General features: G+C 37.4%; 1 protein-coding gene and 1 long non-coding RNA gene across 2 annotated transcripts in view; one reads left to right on the top strand and one right to left on the bottom strand.

The window, feature by feature from the left end:
• The window catches only part of LOC113517863 (uncharacterized), a 94,344-nt gene that overhangs the window by 47,956 nt on the left and 22,139 nt on the right, over nt 1-24,249 (top strand). The window contains exons 7-17 of the mRNA XM_052898355.1: nt 316-385; nt 1,601-1,789; nt 3,244-3,374; nt 4,626-4,698; nt 4,757-4,783; nt 5,586-5,715; nt 6,422-6,517; nt 6,899-7,052; nt 8,661-8,759; nt 10,117-10,268; nt 10,602-10,706. Coding sequence (XP_052754315.1) covers nt 316-385; nt 1,601-1,789; nt 3,244-3,374; nt 4,626-4,698; nt 4,757-4,783; nt 5,586-5,715; nt 6,422-6,517; nt 6,899-7,052; nt 8,661-8,759; nt 10,117-10,268; nt 10,602-10,706 — 1,226 coding nt within the window. The remainder of the gene's footprint in view (nt 1-315; nt 386-1,600; nt 1,790-3,243; nt 3,375-4,625; nt 4,699-4,756; nt 4,784-5,585; nt 5,716-6,421; nt 6,518-6,898; nt 7,053-8,660; nt 8,760-10,116; nt 10,269-10,601; nt 10,707-24,249) is intronic.
• LOC128201426 (uncharacterized) lies at nt 14,931-17,735 on the bottom strand. The gene is made up of 2 exons (XR_008253238.1): nt 17,518-17,735; nt 14,931-15,395 (listed from the first exon to the last, which is right to left on the bottom strand). It is a non-coding gene; the product is annotated as an uncharacterized LOC128201426 (long non-coding RNA).

Genomic DNA, 24,249 nt, shown 5'->3' with positions numbered 1-24,249 from the left:
TCCAAGAGACTACACCATGGGGTTCTTCAAAAAAGGGATAAAGAGGTTTCCTCGGGGTCGGCAACGCATTCGTAATACTCCTGGTTTTGCAGGCGTTCATAGCCTAAGGTGACTGTTTACCATCAGGTGGGCCGTATGCTTGTTTGTGTGAATGTCGTGAGTGGTGACTCAGGCCAATATCCTCTTTTCAAAAGTGGATAACAAACATAGTCCTCTTCATTTTGCCAATAGTTGTCAAGCTTGGCACGCGGGTTGGCAACCGCAGTTTTGGTGATGTTTAAAGAGCAGATATCAAATTCTGTATTATTCCTCCAGGTACTCCAAACACGGACGGAATCAGGAAATCTGATACAGTCGAGATAGACGACCAGACATACTACTGCAGGTATATATATATTAAGTTTTCTTTCAAATTAGTTGAGAGGTAACTGCAATCTTATAAATAACCTATTTTTTTTTATACAACTTAGAATGGCACACAAGCTGACGGCCCACCTGATGGAAAGTGGTAACCGTCGCCTATACATATGAGCAGTACCATGGACATAACAGAGAATACTGTTTCGCCCACGATACCCCCCATGCGTTGCCATTCCTGAGGGTTCGGATGTTGTTCTTCTGTACCCTGTAAATTCACGCCATATCCTACCCTTCAAACCGAAACACAACCATGCAAACACAACTGCTTTACATTTCAAATAACCTATTAATCAACCGACTTCAAAAAAGGGGGTTCTTAATTCGTTTGTATTTTTTTTTTGTTTATATTTGTCACCTCATAACTCCGTCAGTTGTAAACCGATTTGAGAAATTCTTTTTTTATCTTGAAGGATATATTTACAGATTGGTTCCATGGAATTTTTATCAAAATCGGTTAAATAGTTTAGTTTTTAAATCAAAATAACTGGTTTTGTCACAATTATAAATATATAAAAAGTAAATAAAAAACATTTAAGTCGATTTTATTTATTTTATTTATTTATTTAACACTTTATTGCACCAACATAACATGATTTGTTGAACAATTTTCAATACGTATAGTGTAGTACAAAAGGCGGTCTTATTGCTAAGCAATCTCTTCCAGACAACATTTAGGTGTTTTATAGTTTTAGTGTGTTTATTGTGGGACACAATCTTTATTTATTTATATATTTATTTACAAGAAACATGGTAAGTGTTATAGATCGTCATAGTCGTAGAATACAGACGGGTCTGACAAATATTATATATATATATAGATCCGTCAGTATTCTACGACTACGACGAGATATTAATAAGCATCGAGCCTCAAAAACGTGTCAACTTTTCGTCAGCTAATCGTCAAATCAGCTGACTCGTTTTGTTTATCAGTGCTCTATATACTTACGCACACAATGTATCTTGACGTATCTATATTTAATTATTTAATAAATAAAATGAGTTTTTACGCATTAATAAGATGCAGAATTTATAAGACAAAATAAATATAGAAGTTATAAAGGAATCACTCTTAACTATTTGTCACGCTAAATTGTATGAAAAAGTTGAGCCGTTTTTCTCGAAGCATTTGTATGGAGACACTGTATCTATATAATCTATGGTTTTGCTATATGTCTTCCAGATGCCCGGAGCGTAAAGAGACCAAACCAAAGAATCTATCTTTAAGCAGAACAGACTCTGAGGAGAAGACGGAGCCGACCGGCGTGGAGCTGGTGAACTTCATCAAGGAGACCCTAAACAAGAACGCCAGGGATCGGATGACGTTACTCAAGATCGAGAAGGAGCTGCACTCACTTGTCAACGACACTGGGTCAGTAATTAAAAAAAAAACTAAAAATTCAGATTCAGGATGAATGAGTCTCTGTTTAAGACTCTTTTATACGCCGACGACCAAGTACTTTTTGCATCGTCGGAGTATGAATTACAACAAATGGTGACTATAATGAATGAAGCGTATGCAAGAAAAGGTATGAAAATAAATGCGAAGAAGACGAAGGTAATGGTTTTTGAGAGGAATGAAAGTTTAACGGCATGCCAGATTATGATAGGAGATGAAAAAGTGGAGCAAGTGAGTGAGTTTCTATATTTAGGTTCTTTGTTTACGAGGGATGGGAAGTGTGAAAGAGATATTGAGAGGAGAGTAAAAAATATTTTTTTTTTATTTTTTTGCAAATTTTTTTATTTTTATTTTAACAGTGTTAACGGTGCATTGCTCTCGATTATATATATATATATATATATATATATATATATATATATATATACGAGCAAAGCTCGCCTTGCTATAATTCAAGGAGTACTGACACCAACACTCATGTATGGAAGCGAATCGTGGGTATGGCAGAAGAAGCATGAAAGTAAGATAAATGCTGTACAGATGAGAGCTTTGAGAAGTATGTGTGGTATTACTAAAAGATAGAGTAAGAAACAGTGTGATTAGAGAGAAGTGTGGACTGAAAGTCGATGTAGTGACCAAAATCGAAAAAGGAATGTTGCGTTGGTTTGGTCATTTGGAGAGGATGGATGAAAGAAGAATTACGAAAGAGATTTATCGAGCAAGAATGAATGGAGATGTCGGTAGGGGCCGCCCTAGACGGACGTATGTCGACCAAATAGGCGACGTGCTGAAGAAGGGCCAAATTAAAAGTACCCGTAACCGACGAGCGTGTATGACAAGATTGATGAATGTGGAAGAAGCGAAAGAGGTTTGTTTGAATCGAAGCATTTGGCGTTCCATTGTTTCTGCCTACCCTAATGGGAGACAGGCGTGACAACTTTAGATATGTATGTATGTATGTAACTAAAAATATAAATGCTTTAGAGATAGGATGGATAGATAGGTACTCTTTATTGTTTCCTCCAAAAGATTACAATACTAAACTTATTATAGATTTTTTTTCATACAACTAAAAATGGTAAACAAGCTGACGGCCCACCTGATGGAAAGTGGTAACCGTCGCCTATAGACATGAGCAGTACCATGGACACAACAGAGTATACTGTTTCGCCCATGATACCGTCCCATGCGTTGCCATTCCTGCAGACTCAGATGGTATTCCTCTGTACCCAGTAAATTCACTGCCATATCCCACCCTTCAAACTGAAACCCAGCCATGCAAACGACTGCTTCACGGTAGAAACACGAATGATACAAACAATTACAAGAAATAATGAAGAAAACAGTGCGCAGCCGTCTTTTTACATTTTTTGTTTATATTTTATTAATTCAATTTGCCCGCGGTCTTATGAAGTGTGTGTTCCCAGCCGGTGCATAGTGCGGTTCCCGGTGATGACGTCATACGGCCGGATGCTTGTCCACCGGTGCGCGGCGCTGTTCCAGCTGTCCCACCACCTCGACCAGGCCAACAGGACCTGCGTGCTCGTCTCCAAGAGCGGTCAGTACGCCCCACAGGTCTTAAGGTCTTTTTACTAGGGTACTACTAATACTGGTATAGGGGAGACTAATATATCTTATATATAGAATTCTCGTGTCACGGTGTTTGTTACCAAACTCCTCCGGAGAAACGGAAAATCCGAAACGGATTTATCGACTTTTATGAAATTTTGTGTGCATATTGCGTAGGTCTGAGAATCGGCCAACATCTATTTTTCATACCCGTCAATGGTAAGGGTGACCCACCCCAAAATATTTTTTTTTTATTTTTTTGACAAATTTTTTTATTTTTATTTTATTATGATTTAGCATTGAAAAATACATACAACATCAAATTTTCATCGTTTTTCAACCCCTATATTTTATATATATATATATATATATATTATATATGTATTTATATATATATATACATAATTCTATATTATACAAAAAAAAAACGACTTCAATCGTGACAAAACCATTTATTTTGGTCTAAAAATTATATTACTGAACCGATTTTGATAAAATTTCTACGGGACCACTCTGTAAGTATATCCTGTCAGATAAAAAAATGAATTTTCCAAAACGATTTACAATGTGGGGTGAGGGTGGGGGGAGTTATTCTCAAGTATTCAGCGACTCAAATGAGACGTCATTTTCAAATCAAACAAAATGCAAATAAACTTATTTCATTTCATTCCAATCATTTTAGAGATTGTGATTAAATAACTACGTCAATATAACGAATAAACGCCACCTGAGTTAGACGCGTGAGAGCATTAAAAAAAATAAAGAGATGCATTTACTGACCACTGTTGGACATAAGCTGGACATTTACAAGTAGTTGTCACGCTTGGCAAGCGGATTGGCAACTGCAGCTAAGCCGTTGGTGATGTTTTAAAAGGGACGATGCTGCCCATCCCTCGGCTTCCCTTAGTCGGCTCTTACGACGCCCACGGGAAAGGAAGGGTTTTTTTTTTGATGGGTGATAATGGAATGGTAACCTAGCCTGCGCTATCAGTATATGTCGGCCGGGCACCAGTGAGGGATGATAGGTGAGGATGAAATTCAGTTAGCCTATCGTGATGAATCCAAATAAATCAATCACGATGTATTCCAGGGGGAACCGCGAGGAGGTCGACCTGACAGGGTATATTGCTTGCAATGGGGCTACCAATCCCCATTACTAACAATTCCTTCCCGCAAAGAAACGAAGGCGTGGTCTGGTCTATGCCGGGACCACATGTTATTATAGGAGTCGTTGTTGCAGGCACGAGTGGTGGTCGGCTGCCGTGCACCAGCTTCCGGGAGTGGTGCACCAGCACCTTCCCGCCCTCGCCGCAGTATTTTAAAAAAAGTATTTAATAGTATTAAAAAAAAATTATTGTATGTGGAGATTTTAACATGCCACGGCGACACGCACGCCAAGTAAGATTGTGTGACGAACTGTTTACAATTACTCCTCTCCATCCAAAGGTTGCCTGGAAGAGATCGTTCGTGGCGATACGTAAGATACCAACTTTAAAAAAAACGTTCACACTCACTTTTTTACTTTATCCGAGCAGTAAGTGCTTTATATTATTCCCAAATTCGTGTATAATATAGTATATGTCATATATGTGTAAGTATATTTGTTATTCATATATATTTATTCGTTTATATATGTAATTTTAGTATGTATGTATATCAATAATTACTAGTACCGCATTCGAGTATTCTGACACTTCCCTATGGTTGACTGGGAGAGAATGCTTTCAGCATTAAGTCCGCCATGTACACATATATGTACTAATGAATAAATAAATATTATTAGTTAATATTACAAATGCGAAAATTTACAAGGATTTTTTTTTTATACAACTTAGAATGGCAAACAAACTGACGGCCCACCTGATGGAAAGTGGTAACCGTCGCCTATAGACATGAGCAGTACCATGGACATAACAGAGTATACTGTTTCGTCCATGATACCCCCCATGCGTTGCCATTCCTGAGGACTGAAGTGTTATTCCTGTGTACCCCGTAAATTCACGCCATATCCCACCCTTCAAACGGAAACACAGTCATGCAAACACAACTACTTCACGGTAGAAACACGAATGGGACAGAGGTAGCCAAGCAATCGACTTTTGTACAAAGTTTGACTGGGGATTAAGCTCCCGATTACTAAGAGTCCCTTCCGCCAGCGTATGTGTATGTGTATAGTGTGTAAGTGCGTGAGTGGGCGCAGGTCGATCCTGAAGCGCGACGCGCAGTCGCTGGAGGAGGCGGGCGGCGGGCGGCTGGCGGGCGGCCGCAGCAAGTCGCTCGAGCAGCGCGAGCGCGACTACGAGCGCGTGCGCCGCCGCATATTCAGCACGGTGCGCCCTGCACTCTACACTACACTACACGCGCACGCGCACGCACGCACGCACGCACACGCACACACACGCACACGCACGCACGCACACATGCACACATTCATATACACACCCGCACACGCGCACACTCGCATGCACTTACACATATATGTATTACACATATATGTATACTATAAAAGCCTACATATTGGCAAATCTTAAGTTAAATTCTGTGAGTTGATAAATGTAAAGACTTCATAAAAACAAGATAAAAAACAAGGAGATAGGGGTTAACCATAAAAGGTTTTATTTAAATTTCGAACTGGCTTGCAAATAGAAAGCTGTTTATTGTAAAAAAAAAATAAAGGAACATTATGGCGCGTGAAAAATTATTATTGTTCGTTATTCGTCATTGAATTTAAAAAGTAAAATTGTGTTTTTGATTTTCGCGCATTGTTTGAGAAAAGTACTATACAAGCCTTGGCCACAACTAGGCATTGATGGACTCACGTATGTGTGCCTCGGCTACGGCTCGGTCCACATTTGCACGTCCGTCCATCAATGCCTCAGTTGCTGGCCGCTGCAGTAATATTAGTATTAATATAAACCTACATGGTTTCTGAATGCTAATGTAACATAATTTCTGTAACACTGTATTTTTGTGATAATAAAAAAAAATACAGCCATTATCCACAGGATTTAACATATATATATATTGCCCATTTAGGACAACTGTAGTCAAGACGAATCTCAGTGGCCGTGGACGGGCTCGGGACCAGTCAAGGTGCTCACACCGGAAGGTGGAAGGAACAAGTTGCTAAAAGTAAGTTTTTTTTTTATATACAACTTAGAATGGCAAACAAGCTGACGGCCCACCTGATGGAAAGTGGTAACCGTCGCCTATAGACATGAGCAGTACCATGGACATAACAGAGTATACTGTTTCGTCCACGATACCCCCCATGCGTTGCCATTCCTGAGGACTCAGGTGTTATCCCTCTGTACCCAGTAAATTCACGTCATATCCCACCCTTCAAACCGAAATACACCCGTGCAAACACACAATTGGCGGCTAGATAAAAATGATTTTAAATAATCAATCGAAAACATAGATTTTGTTTTTTTTTTTTTTTAAATTGGCAGATAATTGCAAAGTTCCATTTTGTTATGGACTCTCTTAATGAATAGTATGGACTGTCTACAGGTGCAGTCGCTGGAGAGCGGCGGCGGTGGCGGCTGGAGGGGTGCGCGGGGCGCCGTGGCCAAGAGCCACAGCTTCGGCGGCTACGGGGACACGCGGCCCCACGCCACGCACCACGCACCGCAAGCACCGCACGCCCGCCTACTCAGCAGGCAAGGTGAGTACTGCAAGGGGGATGATAATGGAATGATAATCCTGCCTGCACGGGGGGAGGGGGCGTTACTCCCATTGCTAGCAATATACCTGTCAGATAGACCTTCACGCGGTTACCCCAAATCATGGTGGTGGAAATCGTGATTAATTATTGTCAAATTCGTCACGATGGGTCAACTGCCCTGCTTTATCCTCACCTATCACCCCTCACTGGTGCCCCGCCAGTGTGGTTTACACTACTGTGATAGCGCAGGCGGGGTTACCATTTCTTTATCACCCATAAAAAAATCCCCGCCTGCACTGTCAATATACACTGGCGAGGCACCAGTAAGTAATGATAGGTAAGGATGAAGAGGCAGGTCAGTTAGCACATCGTGATGAATACACCTAGAATTCAGCACGATGGTTTTCCGGGGGGGGGGGGCACGTGGGGGTCGACCTGATAGGGTAGATAGATAGATAGAGTCTTTGTTACCACTAATAATAGTTAAAGAAAAAAAACAATTTTGCTGGTTGCTGGAGCCGCCTCAGCTGTTGCTATATATGTACAGCTCCAGCGAGATGTACCTATATAGCGCTGATTTTCAGGCGGCCCTCAACTCATTTAATGAGATTCCAGGATTCCAGGATGGGAAACTTAATCCTTAAAAGCCTGATTTTTTTAATTAAATTAAAAAATATATAAGTGTACCCTTTACTGTGTTTACTAATGGGGAAAAATAGTAGAAAACAAATCAAAACGATATTTATATATATATATATATATATATATATATATATATATATATATATATATATATATATATATATATATATATATATATACTAGCTGACTCGGCAAACGTTGTTTTACCATATACATTATTTCGAGAACTATACATGAAAATTTATCCTACTACAATTATTATATTCGATCGCCATCTTGCAACCCTATTGCGGCATATAAAAATCGCGATTAAAAAACAGGGGTTGATCGTAAAAGCGTGAACAATTGAATTTGTATGTATTTATCAATGCTAAGTCATAATTAAATAAAAATAAAAAAAAACTGTCAAAAAAATAAAAAGAAAATATTTAGATGTGGGTGACCCTTATCATTGAGGGGTATGAAAAATAGATGTTGGCCGATTCTCAAACCTACCCGATATGCACACAAAATTTCATAAAAATCGGTAAAGCCGTTTCAGAGAAGTTTAGTAACAAACACTGCGACACGAGAATTTTATATATTAGATTTTGAAAAAACATTTGGTATCATTTTTGATACTTTAGACATTACGACAATTAAAATATTTAAATTTATTCAACAATGAAACAATGCAAACACCGGTATCAAATTTGAAACTTCAGGTATTTAAAGGTTAATACACTTAATAAAAAAATAAATAAAAAAAAAAAGTTATAACCAAAACTAAAAAAAAAAAAGAACAAACTCTGAATGCAAAATTATCGCAATTGGGTATATTGCTAGAAATGGGAGCGGCAGTCCGCATCACTAATAACCCCCCCCCCCCCCACAGTCTATCTGTTCATTTAACAAAGCCAACTAAAGTGGAACGTTGACGCCGTCCTATAGATGTCTAATTGGTTGATAAAGATTGCGTATGCGCAGGTGACCTGGCGTCCAGCAGTTGGCGGCTCTCGCCGTCCAGCTCCGGCTACAAGACGCTCAGTTTGAGAAGCACTGACTCCGTCACGCCGTCGCCCACTGGTAATTGTACCATTATCGTCTTCATACCAACCGTTAGCTGTCCATCGCTGGACATAGACGTCACCTGTACGGTGACCTCTCCTTATAGCAGTCTATAGGGGAGGCCTGTGTCCAGCTGACTGGCGGGACATTAAACGTAATGGAATGGTAACCCCGCCCGTGCTACCGGTATACGCTAGTGGGGTATAGGTGACGATGAAAGCAAGTCTGTTACAGCCCATCGTGACGAATGGATTGAATTAACCACGGTATCGGTTTACAGGGGGCACCGCGTGGATGACAGGTTGAATGACAGCAGTGTATTGTTACAATGATGTCACAAGAATTAGAATCAATTACTAACAATCCCTTTTCTTTCTTTTCAATTTCTTGTAAATAAATATATAAAATAAAAAAATTACTACAGCTAACGGCCCGCCTGATGGAAAATGTTAACTGTGTAAAGCGTTGTTCGCGCCTATAATGCTTCGTAACGTTTTAAAAAACCCCCCCTCACCCTCCACACTGCGTTAAGTAATACTTGAATGACCCCTAATGATGGACCTTTTATATAATGGATGATAATGGAATGGTAATCTTCTCCATAAGGGGGATGGTTAGTGATGGGGAGATTTTTAGTCCCGTTGCTAAATATACCCTATCAGATCGACTCCCATGGTTCCCCGACATCTATGGGAAAGGAAGTCGTGACTGGGGGGAAACGGAATTGTTTAAAAATGGAGACTGAAAGACATCCCAGAAAGAAAGACAAAAGAATGCAAAGAAAGTGACGTTTCTTTCTTTATTGTTGACAAGTGTTCGACATTCTTGATATATTTGTTTTTTTTTTTCTTACGTATAACATTACGAATTTTAATGACTCATTTAATTACTATTTATACATTTTCATCAATGTTGCATGCCAAATTATGGTGCCCCGAGGACTTATTGTTAACCCGTTAGTGCGGGCGGAGTTTGACACCATTCCATATTTCATCCCCCTACTAAAAACCATCGTGACTAATTTATCGTTGAATTTGTCATGATGGGCTATCTTACCTACCTTTTCATCCTCACCAATCATCCCTCACTGGTGCTCCGCCAGTGTATACCGATAGCACAGGCGGGGTTGCCATACCATTATCATTCATTTAAAAAAATAACCGTCTGCGCTATCAGTATACGCTGGCGGGTTACCATTGAGGGGATAATACGTGAGGATGAAAGCAAGTCATTTGACCCATCGTGACGAAATCGACCGTGATGGTTTTCCTGGTAAATTGCGTAGAAGTCTAATGAAGTGGATTACTAACAAAAGGGTTTTCAGTTAACAATCCTCCATTGTTAACAATCCCCCATAAATTGTATATTGACGCAGGTGGCGCTAGCCCCGAGCCCACCGGGCCGGCGGTGTCAGTGGCCAACTCTTCGAGCCCAGCAGTGGACGGCGTGGGCGGCGCGGGGGCGCTGGTGTGGGCCGTCACCGACATGTCGGCCGTGCCGCCCGGCGCGCTCGTCATCCACCCGCAGGTACGGTACTGGAACACCGATACATGATATGCTGTTATGTTATGTCCATGGTACTGCTCATGTCTATAGGCGACGGTTAACGACTGCGCTAACGGGATGCGCTGGCGGAGCACCAGTGAAGGGTGATAGATGAGAATGAAAACAGGCCAGTTAGCCCATCGTGATGAATTCATCAGGAATCAACCATGATAGTTTCCAGGGGGAACGGCGGGGAGGTCGACCTGATTGGGTATATTGCTAGCAATGGGATTCTCATTCTCCATCACTAACAATCCCTTCCCCCCCTCTGTTCCCTTGTTGAACAGTTGTTATAAAGCTGTTTGTGCACCGCAGACGGGCCGGCCGCTGACCAACCCGGACGGCAGCGTTTACCACTTCGATCCGGCGAATCCGCCGGTCCTCTACGACCCTAATATCTACGTGCACAACGAGCAGAAGGTGAGTCCAGTTCATCAATCTTATATTATAAAAATGGAGGGGGGGGGGGGTTGATTATACCAATTCAAAAGTGTCTGGTGTTCATCCCAAAACAAGGAGCATGGATTTAAGTTTTAGGCAGAGAGGAGTCTGAGAGTATTTTGATGCTTTTTAAAGAGGATGTAGATTGACAATATAAAAGAGAGAAAACACAATTCGCGTATATGTTAGAGCGAGATAGAAAAGTAGGACACTCGCTTACACAATATAAGCTCGAAGCGGATTTGGAGTGGACGTTTTGACATCGCGCAAATTATTTGAAACTAGCTATTGCCAGCGACTTCGTTCGCGTTTCCGTCGTTTTTCGTAAAATAAGTACCCTATGTCCTTCCTTCGGTTTTGACGTAACAGACACATCTCCCTTTACTGCTCTGCTCCTATTGATCGTAGCGTGATGAAAAGTATAGTATAACCTGCCCAGGAGTATGAAGAATAATTGTACCAAGTTTCGTTAAAGTCCGTCGAATAGTTTATGTTTCTATAACGAACATACAGACAGACAAAAATTTTACTGATTGCATTTTTGGCATCAGTATCGATCACTAATCACCCGCTGATAGTTATTTTGGAAATATATTTCATGTACAGATATGACCTCTCTACAGATTTATTATAAGTATAGATTTTACGATCCACACGACGCGCGATCAATGGCGCGGTAGAATTTTAATACGAATATTAGATTGCTAATTTTTGGTATTTAATATTATATTTCACTATAAAATATTATTGTTTTTTTATATTATTACATACTATATATATTACATGATTTAAAATAAAAAAAAAAAAACGAAATTTTCCAGAAAAAATAGCCATTAGTTTTTAGTTCAGAACAATGGCTTGAATTCACTGTTTTAGTTTCAGCCAACCTGTCTCTGCATATATACATTGCATACACCCTGCATATATTATAAAAAAAAAAAAAAGAAAAATACCGATTTAATTCAAACTTTTAAATTTTTGTATCAATTTACTTTTCAAAATTGATTTTGAGAAGTAAATAGAAAACAAAATATTTTAGCTAAATAGCTTTTTAAACCAACTATTGGCAACCCAACACAAATTAATTTATTTGACAGTAACATTTTCGCTGTCTCTTTTAATAAAAAAGTCTGTTTTAAAACAAAATAATTAATCATCAAATTAATTATACTTAAAATCATTGTAGTTTGTAAAATCATTTTGTGATCGATTTCATACAAGAAATACCAAATACGCACACGGTCCTTCGAGCCGGATATGAACCGGCGGCCTATGGATGTACAGTCCACTCCATACCTATTTATTCAACGATAAGGTTTTCTTTATGAATGAAACTGTACATTTATTGTGTCCACATCACTAGTCATGATATACAGCGATGCGTCATCACCCACGACAGTGTTCCCCGATGTTATACGCCATTACGTCATTTCATTCTAAATTTATAACTGTACACCAATAATTATTACAATTCGTCGAATTATATTTATGGTATGTTTTAACCATTCTTTGCATAATGGTGGAAATTTCCATCATAACATTGAATGCATAAAAATTATATAAAAGACCAAGTTCACTTTGAGTTGATCGTGTCTAGATACCTTTTTAATGTCCATTGCAGAAAAAAAAACATAGCTGTCAAATTTATTTTTTTTAACCATTTTTCCTTTAATTTTAAGCATGAATTATATCACCTTGATTTATTTCACCAATAAAAAAAATCATGCAAAGAAGGGTTAACATGTAGAATTGAACTAGTTGTATCCCACGGCTGCGCTTGTCGTGAGAAGCGGTCTTAGTCGCCTCTTACGACACCTACAGAAAAGGTGGAAAGGGATTGTTAACAATGCGCACTGCCAGTCCTATATTATATATATACCAGAGGGAGACTTTGTGCAAAAGTCGATTGCTTGGGTACCTCTGTCCCATTCGTGTTTCAACCGTAAAGCAGTTGTGTTTGCATAGCTATGTTTCAGTTTGAAGCGTGGGATATGGCGTGAATTTACGGGGTACAGAGAAATAACACCTGAGTTCTCAGAAATGGCAACGTATGGGGGGTATAATGGGCGAAACAGTATACTCTGTTATGTCCATGGTACTGCACATGTCCATAGGCGACGGTTACCACTTTCCATCAGGTGGGCCGTCAGCTTGTTTGCCATTCCCAGTTGTATAAAAAAAAAGTAGAAACACGGAAGTGACAGAGGTACGCTTGCAAATGACTTGAATTGGCCTTGGGCAGTCTCGTACAACGCGATTTCAAAGATGTTTCCTCCCACCAACACTCAGGTTATGAAATGAGTTCCCTGCCGAGGTTTTCCCAAAAGACTACAGCATGGGGTTCTTCAAAAGGGGGGTAAAGAGATTTCTTCAGGGTCGGCGACGCGCGCGGAATGCCCCTAGTATTGCAGGCGTTCGTAGGCTATGGTAATTACTTACCATCAGGTGGGCCGTATGCTTGTTTGCCACCTCAATGGTATAAAAAAAAGTCTCGCTCTGATATATTTAGCCCTGAAGTCATAGACCTAAATTAGGATAGATGACGCATGGTCGTCATTCTGAAAGAAATCAAAATGAGTCAGTAATATACTATTTGCTGTGATAACGGATTATTAGTAATTGAAATAAAGCAGAAAGAATGTATTCATAGAATTATGCGACTCACACAATGGCATAAATGAAAAAATTTAGTATAATGATATTGTATTTTGCCGTGTGGTCCCAGCATAGAATAGGCCACCCCTTCCATTCCCATGGGTGTCGTAAGGATTAAGGGAGGGCGATTCTTATGGGCAATTCTCATTAAAACGTCTCTTAAGCGTTTGCAACCACTGGCAAAACCCCGCAAATATTTTTACCATAATGATGACATTAATTATTATAAACATACAAAAAAATCATGTATCTGGTCTGCAATAAATATCATGTGTAAACAATATTTTATGTCAAATCTGCTCATGTCTATAGGCGACGTTTACCACTTTCCATCAGGTGGGCCGTCATTGTTTAAAGTTGTATAAAAAACTCACTTTCACATTTATAATATTAGTAAAAATTAACAAAAATTTTTTGAGCAGTAATCAATTCAGTTTATGATTGAGAACGTTGGCTCTTGGTGGAATTTGGAATTCATCTCGATGAGTTAAGAAACACATGTACTAATTCCATAGGTTTTTATTTAACTAATATACTTAAAATAATAAATCTTTGTAATTACTTTAATTTATATATATATATATATATATATATATATATATATATATATATATATATATATAATAAATTACACTCAGAAATAGATAGATAGATACTCTTTATTGTTTCCTCCATAACATTACAATAGTAAACTTATTATAAATATAAACAATTACAAGAAATAATCACAGTGAGAAATCTATAATAAGTTTACTATTGTAATATTTTGGAGGAAACAATAAAGAGTATCTATCTATCTATTTCTGAGTGATCTGATATCTATCTATCAAATGAATTACATTCTTTTAAATATGAAACACAAAAATATGTTTTTGCTCAGTGATAGTTTTGCTTAAAAGCAAAATACTGATTTTTAGCTGCAGCCTGGCGTTAAGCTTATACATGTTAATCCAGGATATAATCTATTCTTATTTAAATTCTCATTAAAATCTGATTAGCCATTTGATCTTCATAACGAACTTCCAAATATTTTTACTGTCACATCCTGCTATTATTATAACTTATGACTTGTTCTATCTGTGTATCAAATTTCACTCAAATCTGTTTCAGCCGTTTAATCGTGATTGAATAAATGTAAAAAAAAATCCACATTTTTACAATTAATATGTTTTATTTCGATATTCTTTATTCGTTCACAATCTAAGCTAAACAAAATTTGATGGAAATTTGTGTGCACAGATAGATTATTTGTTTATATAACTTCTGCTTAATTGCACTAGAAAACATAAAAAAAAAACAACTTATGTATGTAAACAATTCAAGTGAACACAGTAGCATAAAGTACAGATTAATTAATATATATATATATATATATATATATATATATATATATATATATATATATATATAAAAGTACAAAAGGCGGTGTTATCGCTAGAGCAATCTCTTACAGACAACAAGAGGGAATTAATAATCGTTACGTGCATATCAAGGAATATACATAGGAAACTTTTTTATTTTTATGCTAATTAACTGAATAAACTAACAGCTTTTACATATTGTTATATATTTCATATTGTCATTAATTAATCTCATAAAACATTTACTCATTACATGTCTAAATGCAATAATATGTATGGAATATATAAAAGGCATACAAATCGTTATTGTTTACTGGGCGTCCTCTGTCTTGTCGCATTCGACAAAGTCGAATTCGTCATCAGGCACCGTTTCTAGACACGCACCGCCAACGTTAATCATGCCTGTTGGACATCTCGACTGACAGAATACAGTCTGCGCCTCCCCAACCTTTTTAACCTGGACCACTTCCTCAACAACTGGTGCGGGCTCGTTGGATGACATTTCGGTGTCGCTATTTAGTTAACTCTCCTCGGCTGACTCTGTTTGGCTGACTTAATTTGGCTGACTCGACTCGGCTGACTTTACTTAAATTAGTTTAAAGTATAGCAGTATTGTTGCAGTGTCTTCTGTTATTTATTTGGTTCGTTTGTCCTGTAACAATATAATTTATTATTTTTGACAAAAATAAAAAATCTAACGAATTCAATACCTCCTTTGGATGTCGCTTTTTTATGATATTTAAAACGGGAGACAAGTTGACGTCCCACCTAGTAGAAAGTGTTGACTATCGCCTATAGACATGAGCAGTACCATGGATATAACAGAGTATACTGTAATGCCTAAATAATGTAATTAATAAATAATTTATACCTACTCCTCATGCATTGCTATTCCTGAGTAGACACTGTTAATATCGGTACCAGGGGGGAAAGGGGTTGTTAGTAATAGGGTCATATAGCCCCATTACTAGCAATATACCCTTTTAGATCAACCTCCACGTGGTTCCCCTGGAAACCATCGTGTTTAATTCTAGTGGAATTCGTCACGATGGGCTAACTGACCTGCTTTCATCCTCATCTGTCATCTTTCACTGGTGCCCCGCCAGTGTATACCGATAGCGCAGACGGGGCTACCGTACTATTATCACCCATTAAAAAAATATATCGGTACCGATCCCATATGTATATATTGGGTTTTTTCAGCATTGATGACGTAAATGTCATCAAGCATTTCAATATCGTCCACAATAATCGGGTATTTTTTTTTTTATAAATATTTTTTTGTGTTGTTTCTTTATAATATATATTGATATATAGATATATAATTTATTTGCATTACTTACAGTACACAACAATACAAACATACACATAATACAGGCATACACAGTAAAAAGGGATAAATATATATAAGGTTACAATACTATTTTCATGCATCAAAAAAAAAACTCAGTTTATTGCTTTGCTCTCAGAAGAGCAAAGCACTGATATTCTGCTGTGGTCATTGAATAACTGTTACTTAATATATCCGTTATAGGTCACAGTATATAGATATTGTAACTGATAAATATAACATTTGGCGTTCCATTGTTTCTGCCTACCCTAATGGGAGACAGGCGTGACAGATATGTATGTATTTTATCCACTCTTATTCTTCGCTTGTGAAGTACCTTTCTAAATATAGATTTTCTATGGGGGGAAGGGATTGTTAGTAATGGGGAGGCTAGTTCCACTTGCTATCAATATACCCTACCAGGTCGACGTCCACGCGGTTCCCCCTGGAAATCATCGTGACTGATTTATCGTTAAATTCGTCACGATGGGCTAACTGACCTGCCTATTCATCTTCACCAATCATCTCTCACTGGTGCCCCGCCAGTGTATACCGATAGCACAGGCGAGGTCATCATTCCAATATCATCCATTAAAATATATATATATATATATATATATATATATATATATATATATATATATATATATATATATATATATATATATATACAAATATTTAAATGGCTACATATTATTTGTTTTTATCCTTATTATAGACTAGCTGTTGCCCGCAACTTCGTCCGCGTTTCCGTCGTTTTTCGTAAAATAAGTAAACCATGTCCTTCCTCATAGTGTTTTGATGTAATGGACACATTTCCCTTCAGTGCTTTCATATTGATCGTAGCGTGATGAAAAGTATACTATAACCTGCCCAGGGGTATGAAGAATAATTGTACCAAGTTTCATTGAAATCCGTCGAATAGTTTTTGTCGTCGAACAGACAGACAAAAATTTTACTGATTGCATTTTTGTCATCAGTATCGATCACTAATCACCCCCTGATAGTTATTTTTGAAATATATTTCATGTACAGAATTGACCTCTCTACAGATTTATTATAAGTATAGATAGATAATGCCAATGTTCCTACTGTGAAGCAGTTGTGTTTAACCATAAACATAATAGAGTATACTGTTTCGCCCACGATACCCCCCATGCGTTGCCATACCTGAGGACTCAGATGTTATTTCTCTGTACCCAGTAAATTCACGCCATACCCCACCCTTCAAACCGAAACACAGCCATGCAAACACAACTGCTTCACGGTAGAGACACGAATCGGACAGATGTACCCAAGCAATCGACTTTTGTACAAAATCTCCCTCTGGTAGACTAAACTACAAATAACTTTAGAGCCTTAATCTCTGAACACAAACACTCTGTGGTTATTCGACGGAACTCCAGCAAGTTGGTGGCAAATATAATAATATAATATTACGTACCTCGTGTGCGCATCTGACGCGTGCGCAGCTATTTCTCAACTGGTTTGCTTTGATTACTCTGTTATGTTTCATTCGAACGTAATGCGGACTTTATAAATAGCACTAGTGCAGTGGCTACGACTCCTTATAGATTTTATTTATCGATCAATCGATAATCGATATAGTGAACGATTAGTGTATTTCATTTGAACTTTAGAATAACTTGCAAACTGCAAGGCTTCGCACGGGTCGATAGGAAAGATGATTTAGTATTTATTTTAAGCTTAATAGGCGATTTCCCCCTCCAAATCGGTTTACAACTGACGGAGTTATGAGGTAACTAATAAAAAAAAAAATACGACGGAATTGATAACTTTCTCTTAGAAGTTAGTTGAATGATTTAATTTTGCCACGGTAATCTGGCCATTAATATTTACGGAGCAAAAAACCTGTTTACTAGCGCTAAATTAAAAACAATAACATCTGTTATAATTAAAGTTTTCCTACATAGTATATATATATATATATATATATTTTTTCAGTGATACCTATTTGTTTGTGTGTGTGTGTGTGTGTGAGAGAGAGAGAGAGAAAGAGAGAGCACCACTTAAAATCAAACAACAAATCAGAAATACTGGATCGAGTTGGTAATTACAAATGGTGTGTAAAGTAGATACAAAATTAATAAATTAAATTGAATTTTGTTGGTATCTTCATTAAGTTCAAATAAAAACAAACCAAAGATTGTGAAGAGACATTTGTTTATATATATATATATATATATATATATATATATATATATATATATATATATATATATATATATATATATATATATGTATTAATACGTGAAGCAAAACCCTTTTTGTACCCTTTTTTACTAAAATTGTACGGACGGAGGAGTATGGAATTTGGCACACTTATAGTTTATATAGAGAAGGAGTGCAGAGTGATAATATTTATATATTGGCCGATTATCAAATATACTGTACCGTCTCTCTGCTATCCGTGTCTGGCAAGTGTCTTCTCAGTTATGCCAAGAAAGGAATACTGTTGTTGGCATATCTCTCAATCAATTATTATTTTTATTCACAATCCTTTATTTGTAATATATGCTTGTTTATTTTTTTTAATGGATGAAAATGGAACGGTAACCCCGCCTATCCGTACCGCGCTATCGGTGTACGAGACGAGGTATCAGTGACAGGTGATAGGTGAGAAGGAAATCAGGTCAGTTGGCCCATAGTGATGAATGCATAAAAAAATATTCAAGATGTTTTCCAGGGGTAACCGCGTGGAGGTCGACCTGATATATGACCTGAGTATATTGCAATGGGGCTGTTACATGCCCATTGCTGACAATAACTTTTTTTTGATGGATAATAATGGAATGGTAACCCCGCCTGTGTTCGGGCACTCTCTGAGGGTGTTTTTGGTGGATGTCACCATACCACATGACGAGAACCTCGTGAATGCAGGATAGATGCGGCATAGTATTGTTTGCAGACGATACTTCATTGATTTTTAAAGTTAATAGAATGACTAATAATTATGACGATGTAAATAGTGCTTTGCGGCGTCTCCTGCACTGGTTTACAACTAACAATCTTATGTTAAACGCTAAAAAAACAAAATGTGTTAATTTCTCTCTATCTAAAAGTTTTAATATTAATTGCAATATTAAATTAAATGACGAATCTCTCGAATTTATAGAATCTACTGTCTTTCTAGGAATCACACTAGATAATAAAACACAATGGGGTGCACAAATTCAAAGCCTTGCAGCGAAACTAAGTTCAGCAGCTTTTGCCGTGCGTAAAGTTAGACAGTACACTGATACTGATACTGCTAGATTAGTCTATTTTAGTTATTTTCATAGTTTACTCTCTTATGGAATATTACTATGGGGAAAAGCGGCAGATATTAAGAATATATTCATATTACAAAAACGTGCCGTTCGAGCGATCTACTGTATGAAGAGTCGTGACTCATTAAGAGAGAAATTCAAAGAGGCAAATATTCTCATCGTTGCTTCTCAATTTATATATTCAAATATTCTATATGTTCATAAAAATCTTGACTTATTTCCAAAAAACAGCAATATTCATAATATACTAGATTTAAAGACAAACTTGCTGTCCCCAAGTATCGTTTAGAAAAAGTTAATAGGTCTTTTATGGGAATAGGTATAAAAATTTACAATAAGATACCAAAGGATATGTTGGAATTACCCTTAAATAAATTCAAAACATCTGTTAAATCATATTTACTGAGCAAAGCCTATTACTCACTAAACGATTACTTGAATGACGAGTGTGCATGGCAATAGTTGTTCATGCACTGAATTTTCATTTAATGTTAGACATAGACACCTATATAAATATACATTGTAAATAAACTGGCTTTAAAAAAAAAGTAATTCAATTGAGTTTCTTGCCAGTTCTTCTCAATTGGATCTATATACCGAACTGGACGGTAGGGAAAATATAAAATTATAATGTAAAAATTTGACGTTCATAAGCGGCTAAAATGTCCTACATGAATAAATGATTTTTGAATTTGAATTTGAATTTGAATGCCGAAACTGAGAAAAAGAGAAAATATCTCGACCTGGCTCACGAGATGACCGAAATTTGGGGGTGACGTCCACCGAAATCATTCCAATCGTTTTATCGGTGAACTGTCTTATCCCAACAACATCTCAGACGGTTAGGATTCCGAGGCGGCTAACTCCCGGGAAAGATGCACAAAGCGGTGCTCTTAAAGCGAAATGATATTAAGAGAGAATAATATTTGTAGAATGTATAATGTAAACGTTTATTAATACAATAATTCTTAAAAGTATAAATACAAGTACAGAAGGAGAACAATAGAAAATATAAAAAAGGTATAATATAAAGACGATATGTAGGTGCCGTGGCGCCAACAACAAAATTCTTTGCATATACGCATGCGCGGCCTGCGCGCGCAACCCGTAGTCGCCGAGCGCCTGCGCGTCCTGCGCGCGCATAGGTACAACAAACAAGCTGCGTGCGCGACCGACCGTATTACATACGAGGTTTGTCCGGAAAGTACGTATAAAAGTTTTTTAAAAATTTTATTTTACAATATATCAATTTTATCCCCTTCAAAGTACTCCCCCTGTGACATAATGCACTTGTGCCAACGCCGTTTCCACTGTGAGAAGGCTCCTTGAAAGTCCTCTGGTTGTAGGTTTCTCAGCTGCCCCGTCGTAGCTTTTTTTATCTCATTTATGTCCCCCAAATGCCGCCCCCGAAGTACCAATTTGGTTTTTGGGAACAAGAAGAAGTCACACGGGGCCAAATCCGGCGAATAGGGGGGTGTTCGGTCACCGTAATGGAATTTTTACTCAAAAACTCACGGACAACAAGAGAGGTGTGGGCAGGGGCATTGTCGTGGTGAAGAATCCAACGCCCCTCTCGCGCCAATTCTGGACGAACTCGTGCCACACGAGCTTTGAGGCGTCTGAGCACATCGACGTAGAATTTTCCATCAACTGTCTGGCCTGGAGGGACGAATTCTTGATGGACAATATCGAAAAAAACAATCAACATTGTCTTGACATTTGAGCGGGATTTTCTTGATTTTTTTGTTCGTGGTTCCCCGGATGTCTTCCACTCTTTGCTTTGGGATTTTAATTCGACATCAAATTCGAATCAATTCAATTTCTTCAACGGAAGCGGGCTCCATGCCGACGGGGTTTCGTTAAGAGGTAACTTCACAGATGGCGTGACAAGCCAGTTCGCACCGCACGGCGGTCAGACCAGAACTGAAGCATTGTTAGGGACATAAGGAAGGGGTCCTGCGCTTACCTGGCCTCCCCACTCCTCTTCTCGCATTCCAGAACACTTTTATACGAACTTTCCGGACAGACCTCGTATATATATAAAATATTTACGCTTGTCTGCGTGTTATTACAAAATAAATGAAATATATAATTTTATAAGTATGCTACACTCTTAGCATAGTTGGAAGCGGGCGACGCCGCGGGAAACGGCTATTATTCAATATGAGCACAAAGCAGACGTAGCGTCAGGGTCATTCCAAAATAGACGAAATATTGTATTGAAAACATATGGAATTCGCGCCACACGTGTGAAATATTGCAATTGTATAAACAAATGTCTCTTCACAATCTTTGTTTTAATTTGAACTTAATAGAAATACAAACAAAGTTCAATTTAACTAGTGGTCGTCCCGTGGTCGAAATTCGACCATAACATATATAGTAATGAATGAATGTATTATGGTCACGTTCGACATTCAGTGAGACTATGGACAAGTAATGTTAAAGGCAAACAATATTAATCTATTCTCAATTCGACCGCAGACTTTAACAATAAACAAAAGAGTACAATATGAGTGTGTGTGTCAAATACATGGTGTGTGTGTAATGTTTTTTTTTATTCATTTAATGTATTTTAATGCATAATTTTTTAAAAAATATTATCATTCTGCACTCCTTCTCTTTATAGACTATAAATGTGCCAAATTCCATACTCCTCCGTCCGCGCAATTTTCGTAAAAAGGGGTACAAAGTTTTTGCTTCACATATTAATATGTAGATAGAGTATAGATAGAGTAAGAAACAGTGTGATTAGAGAGAAGTGTGGATTGAAAGACGATGTAGTGACAAAAATCGAAAAAGGAATGTTGCGTTGGTTTGGCCATTTGGAAAGGATGGATGCAAGAAGAACTACGAAAGAGATTTATCGAGCAAGAATGAATGGAGATGTCGGTAGGGGCCGCCCTAGACGGACGTATGTCGACCAAATAGGCCACGTGCTGAAGAAGGCCCAAATTAAAAGTACCCGTAACCGGCGAACGTGTATGAAAAGATTGATGGATGTGGAGGAAGCGAAAGAGGTTTGGTTGAATCGAAGCATTTGACGTTCCGTTGTTTCTGCCTACCCTAATGGGAGACAGGCGTGACAGATATGTATGAATGTATGTATAAACAAATGTCTCTTCAAAATCTTTTGTTTGTTTTAATTTGAACTTATTGAAAACTACTATTAAGAGATATAATAACTATTGAGTAACCTGTAAATAGAGCTAGTTTTGTTGACTCAACAAATAATTAAAAAGTCCCCTTTTAAAAATATACTTACTTATAATTATATAAGAAATTAAGCAATAAATAAATATTTCTCTCTTTCTTTCATTCAAAGTGCGAAGCCGCCGGATATAGGTAGTCAGGAAAGCAGAAATAAATTGAAATTATCCCCAAAAAAACCCTTTTATTATATTATTTTACAAAATATAAATATTAAAATTAATATAAGTTTTTTTTTTTTTTTATATAACTTAGCGTTTGATACAACATTAATAAAGACCAGTTAATAGAAAAGTCTACGAATATCTTTTGAAAAAGCTGTGAAAGCAGTTCATCATCTTCACCATCATCACTCTTGATCTCTGTCGTTGTTTATTTGTGTTATCGTATATAATCTATAAGTATATAGGTATATTTATATATGTATATTTATATTTGTATGTATGTATTTTTATTATATATTTGTATATTTATATAATATTTGTTTAATGTATTCATCATAATGTGCAATAGTTCTCTATTGTATGTGTTGTAATTTTTTTCACCGCATAATAAAATTTCTCTTTTGCCAAAGGTTGACTGCGAGAGAATGCTATATAGTATTAAGTCCTCCTTTTGTACCAGACATTTTTTTTTTGTAATGTGGTCAATAAAGTATAAATAAATAAATACTCCGGTAATTAATATATTTATCAGTTTTTTTTTTTTTTACTTTAAATAGATATAATAAGATTTACAGAGCAATGATAAGACAGTCTTGTAGTAGTACAGTATAGTGTCACACAGAGGGAGAGGGCGTCTCCACCGAGCGATTAATATAAAATATTAATTTATAGATAGATACTCTTTATTGTTTCCTCCAAAAGATAACAATAGTAAACTTATATATATACAAACAATTACAAGAAATAATCACAGTGAGAAAACAATGGGCGACCTTATCGCTAAGAGCGATCTCTTGCCGGCAACTGTTGGATGGAGAGGAGCAATTATAAACAATTTGGTGGGAGGAAAATTTTGTTAGTTCTAAATATGGGAGATGTGATACATATAATAATATAAATATAATCCCTACTCATTATGTGTGATTTTGAATTCAACGATGACCTTTCTTTCCTTCGTCAATGCCCAGAGGAGCCAATATTTTTTTTAATTAGTATCGAGAAATAATTCTTGTAAAAAGTAATGTACAGTGGTACCCTGCACTTTGGTTGTTTTGTTAAGAGAGGGACTGGCTGAAAACCAGCGCTGTGCATCTGTTCACATTGCGCTGGGACACTCACAGCATCCGCTGAGCCGGTTCCCTTTGCCGGGTGTGGGACACTTTTTGTATATGTTATTTATATTTTATATTGTAAGTATACTGGCAATCAATGTTTCTATTCTATTCTATTCAATATCGGTTATGCCTAATGACTACAATGTCATACCATATCAGCCTTACTCATAAGGTGTTCGTCCAATCCAGTCGCAGTTGGGCTTTCGTGTTGTTTTAAGAGGAACGCTACTGTCAATCCTTCGCTTTCCCTTAGTCGCATCTTACGACACCCACGGGAAGGAAGGGGTGGCCCATTCTATACAGTTTTATTATACTTGAACACCCCAAAATACTCTTTAAAACAGAGCGGACCCGAGCAATAAATGTATATACATTCCATAAGGAGTTTCAACTTTAT

Source organism: Galleria mellonella, unplaced genomic scaffold (assembly GCF_026898425.1).
Source record: "Galleria mellonella isolate WM207_F2 unplaced genomic scaffold, CSIRO_AGI_GalMel_v1 utg424, whole genome shotgun sequence".
NCBI classification, from domain to species: Eukaryota; Metazoa; Arthropoda; class Insecta; order Lepidoptera; family Pyralidae; genus Galleria; species Galleria mellonella.
This window is presented reverse-complemented; position numbering and strand designations above follow the sequence as displayed.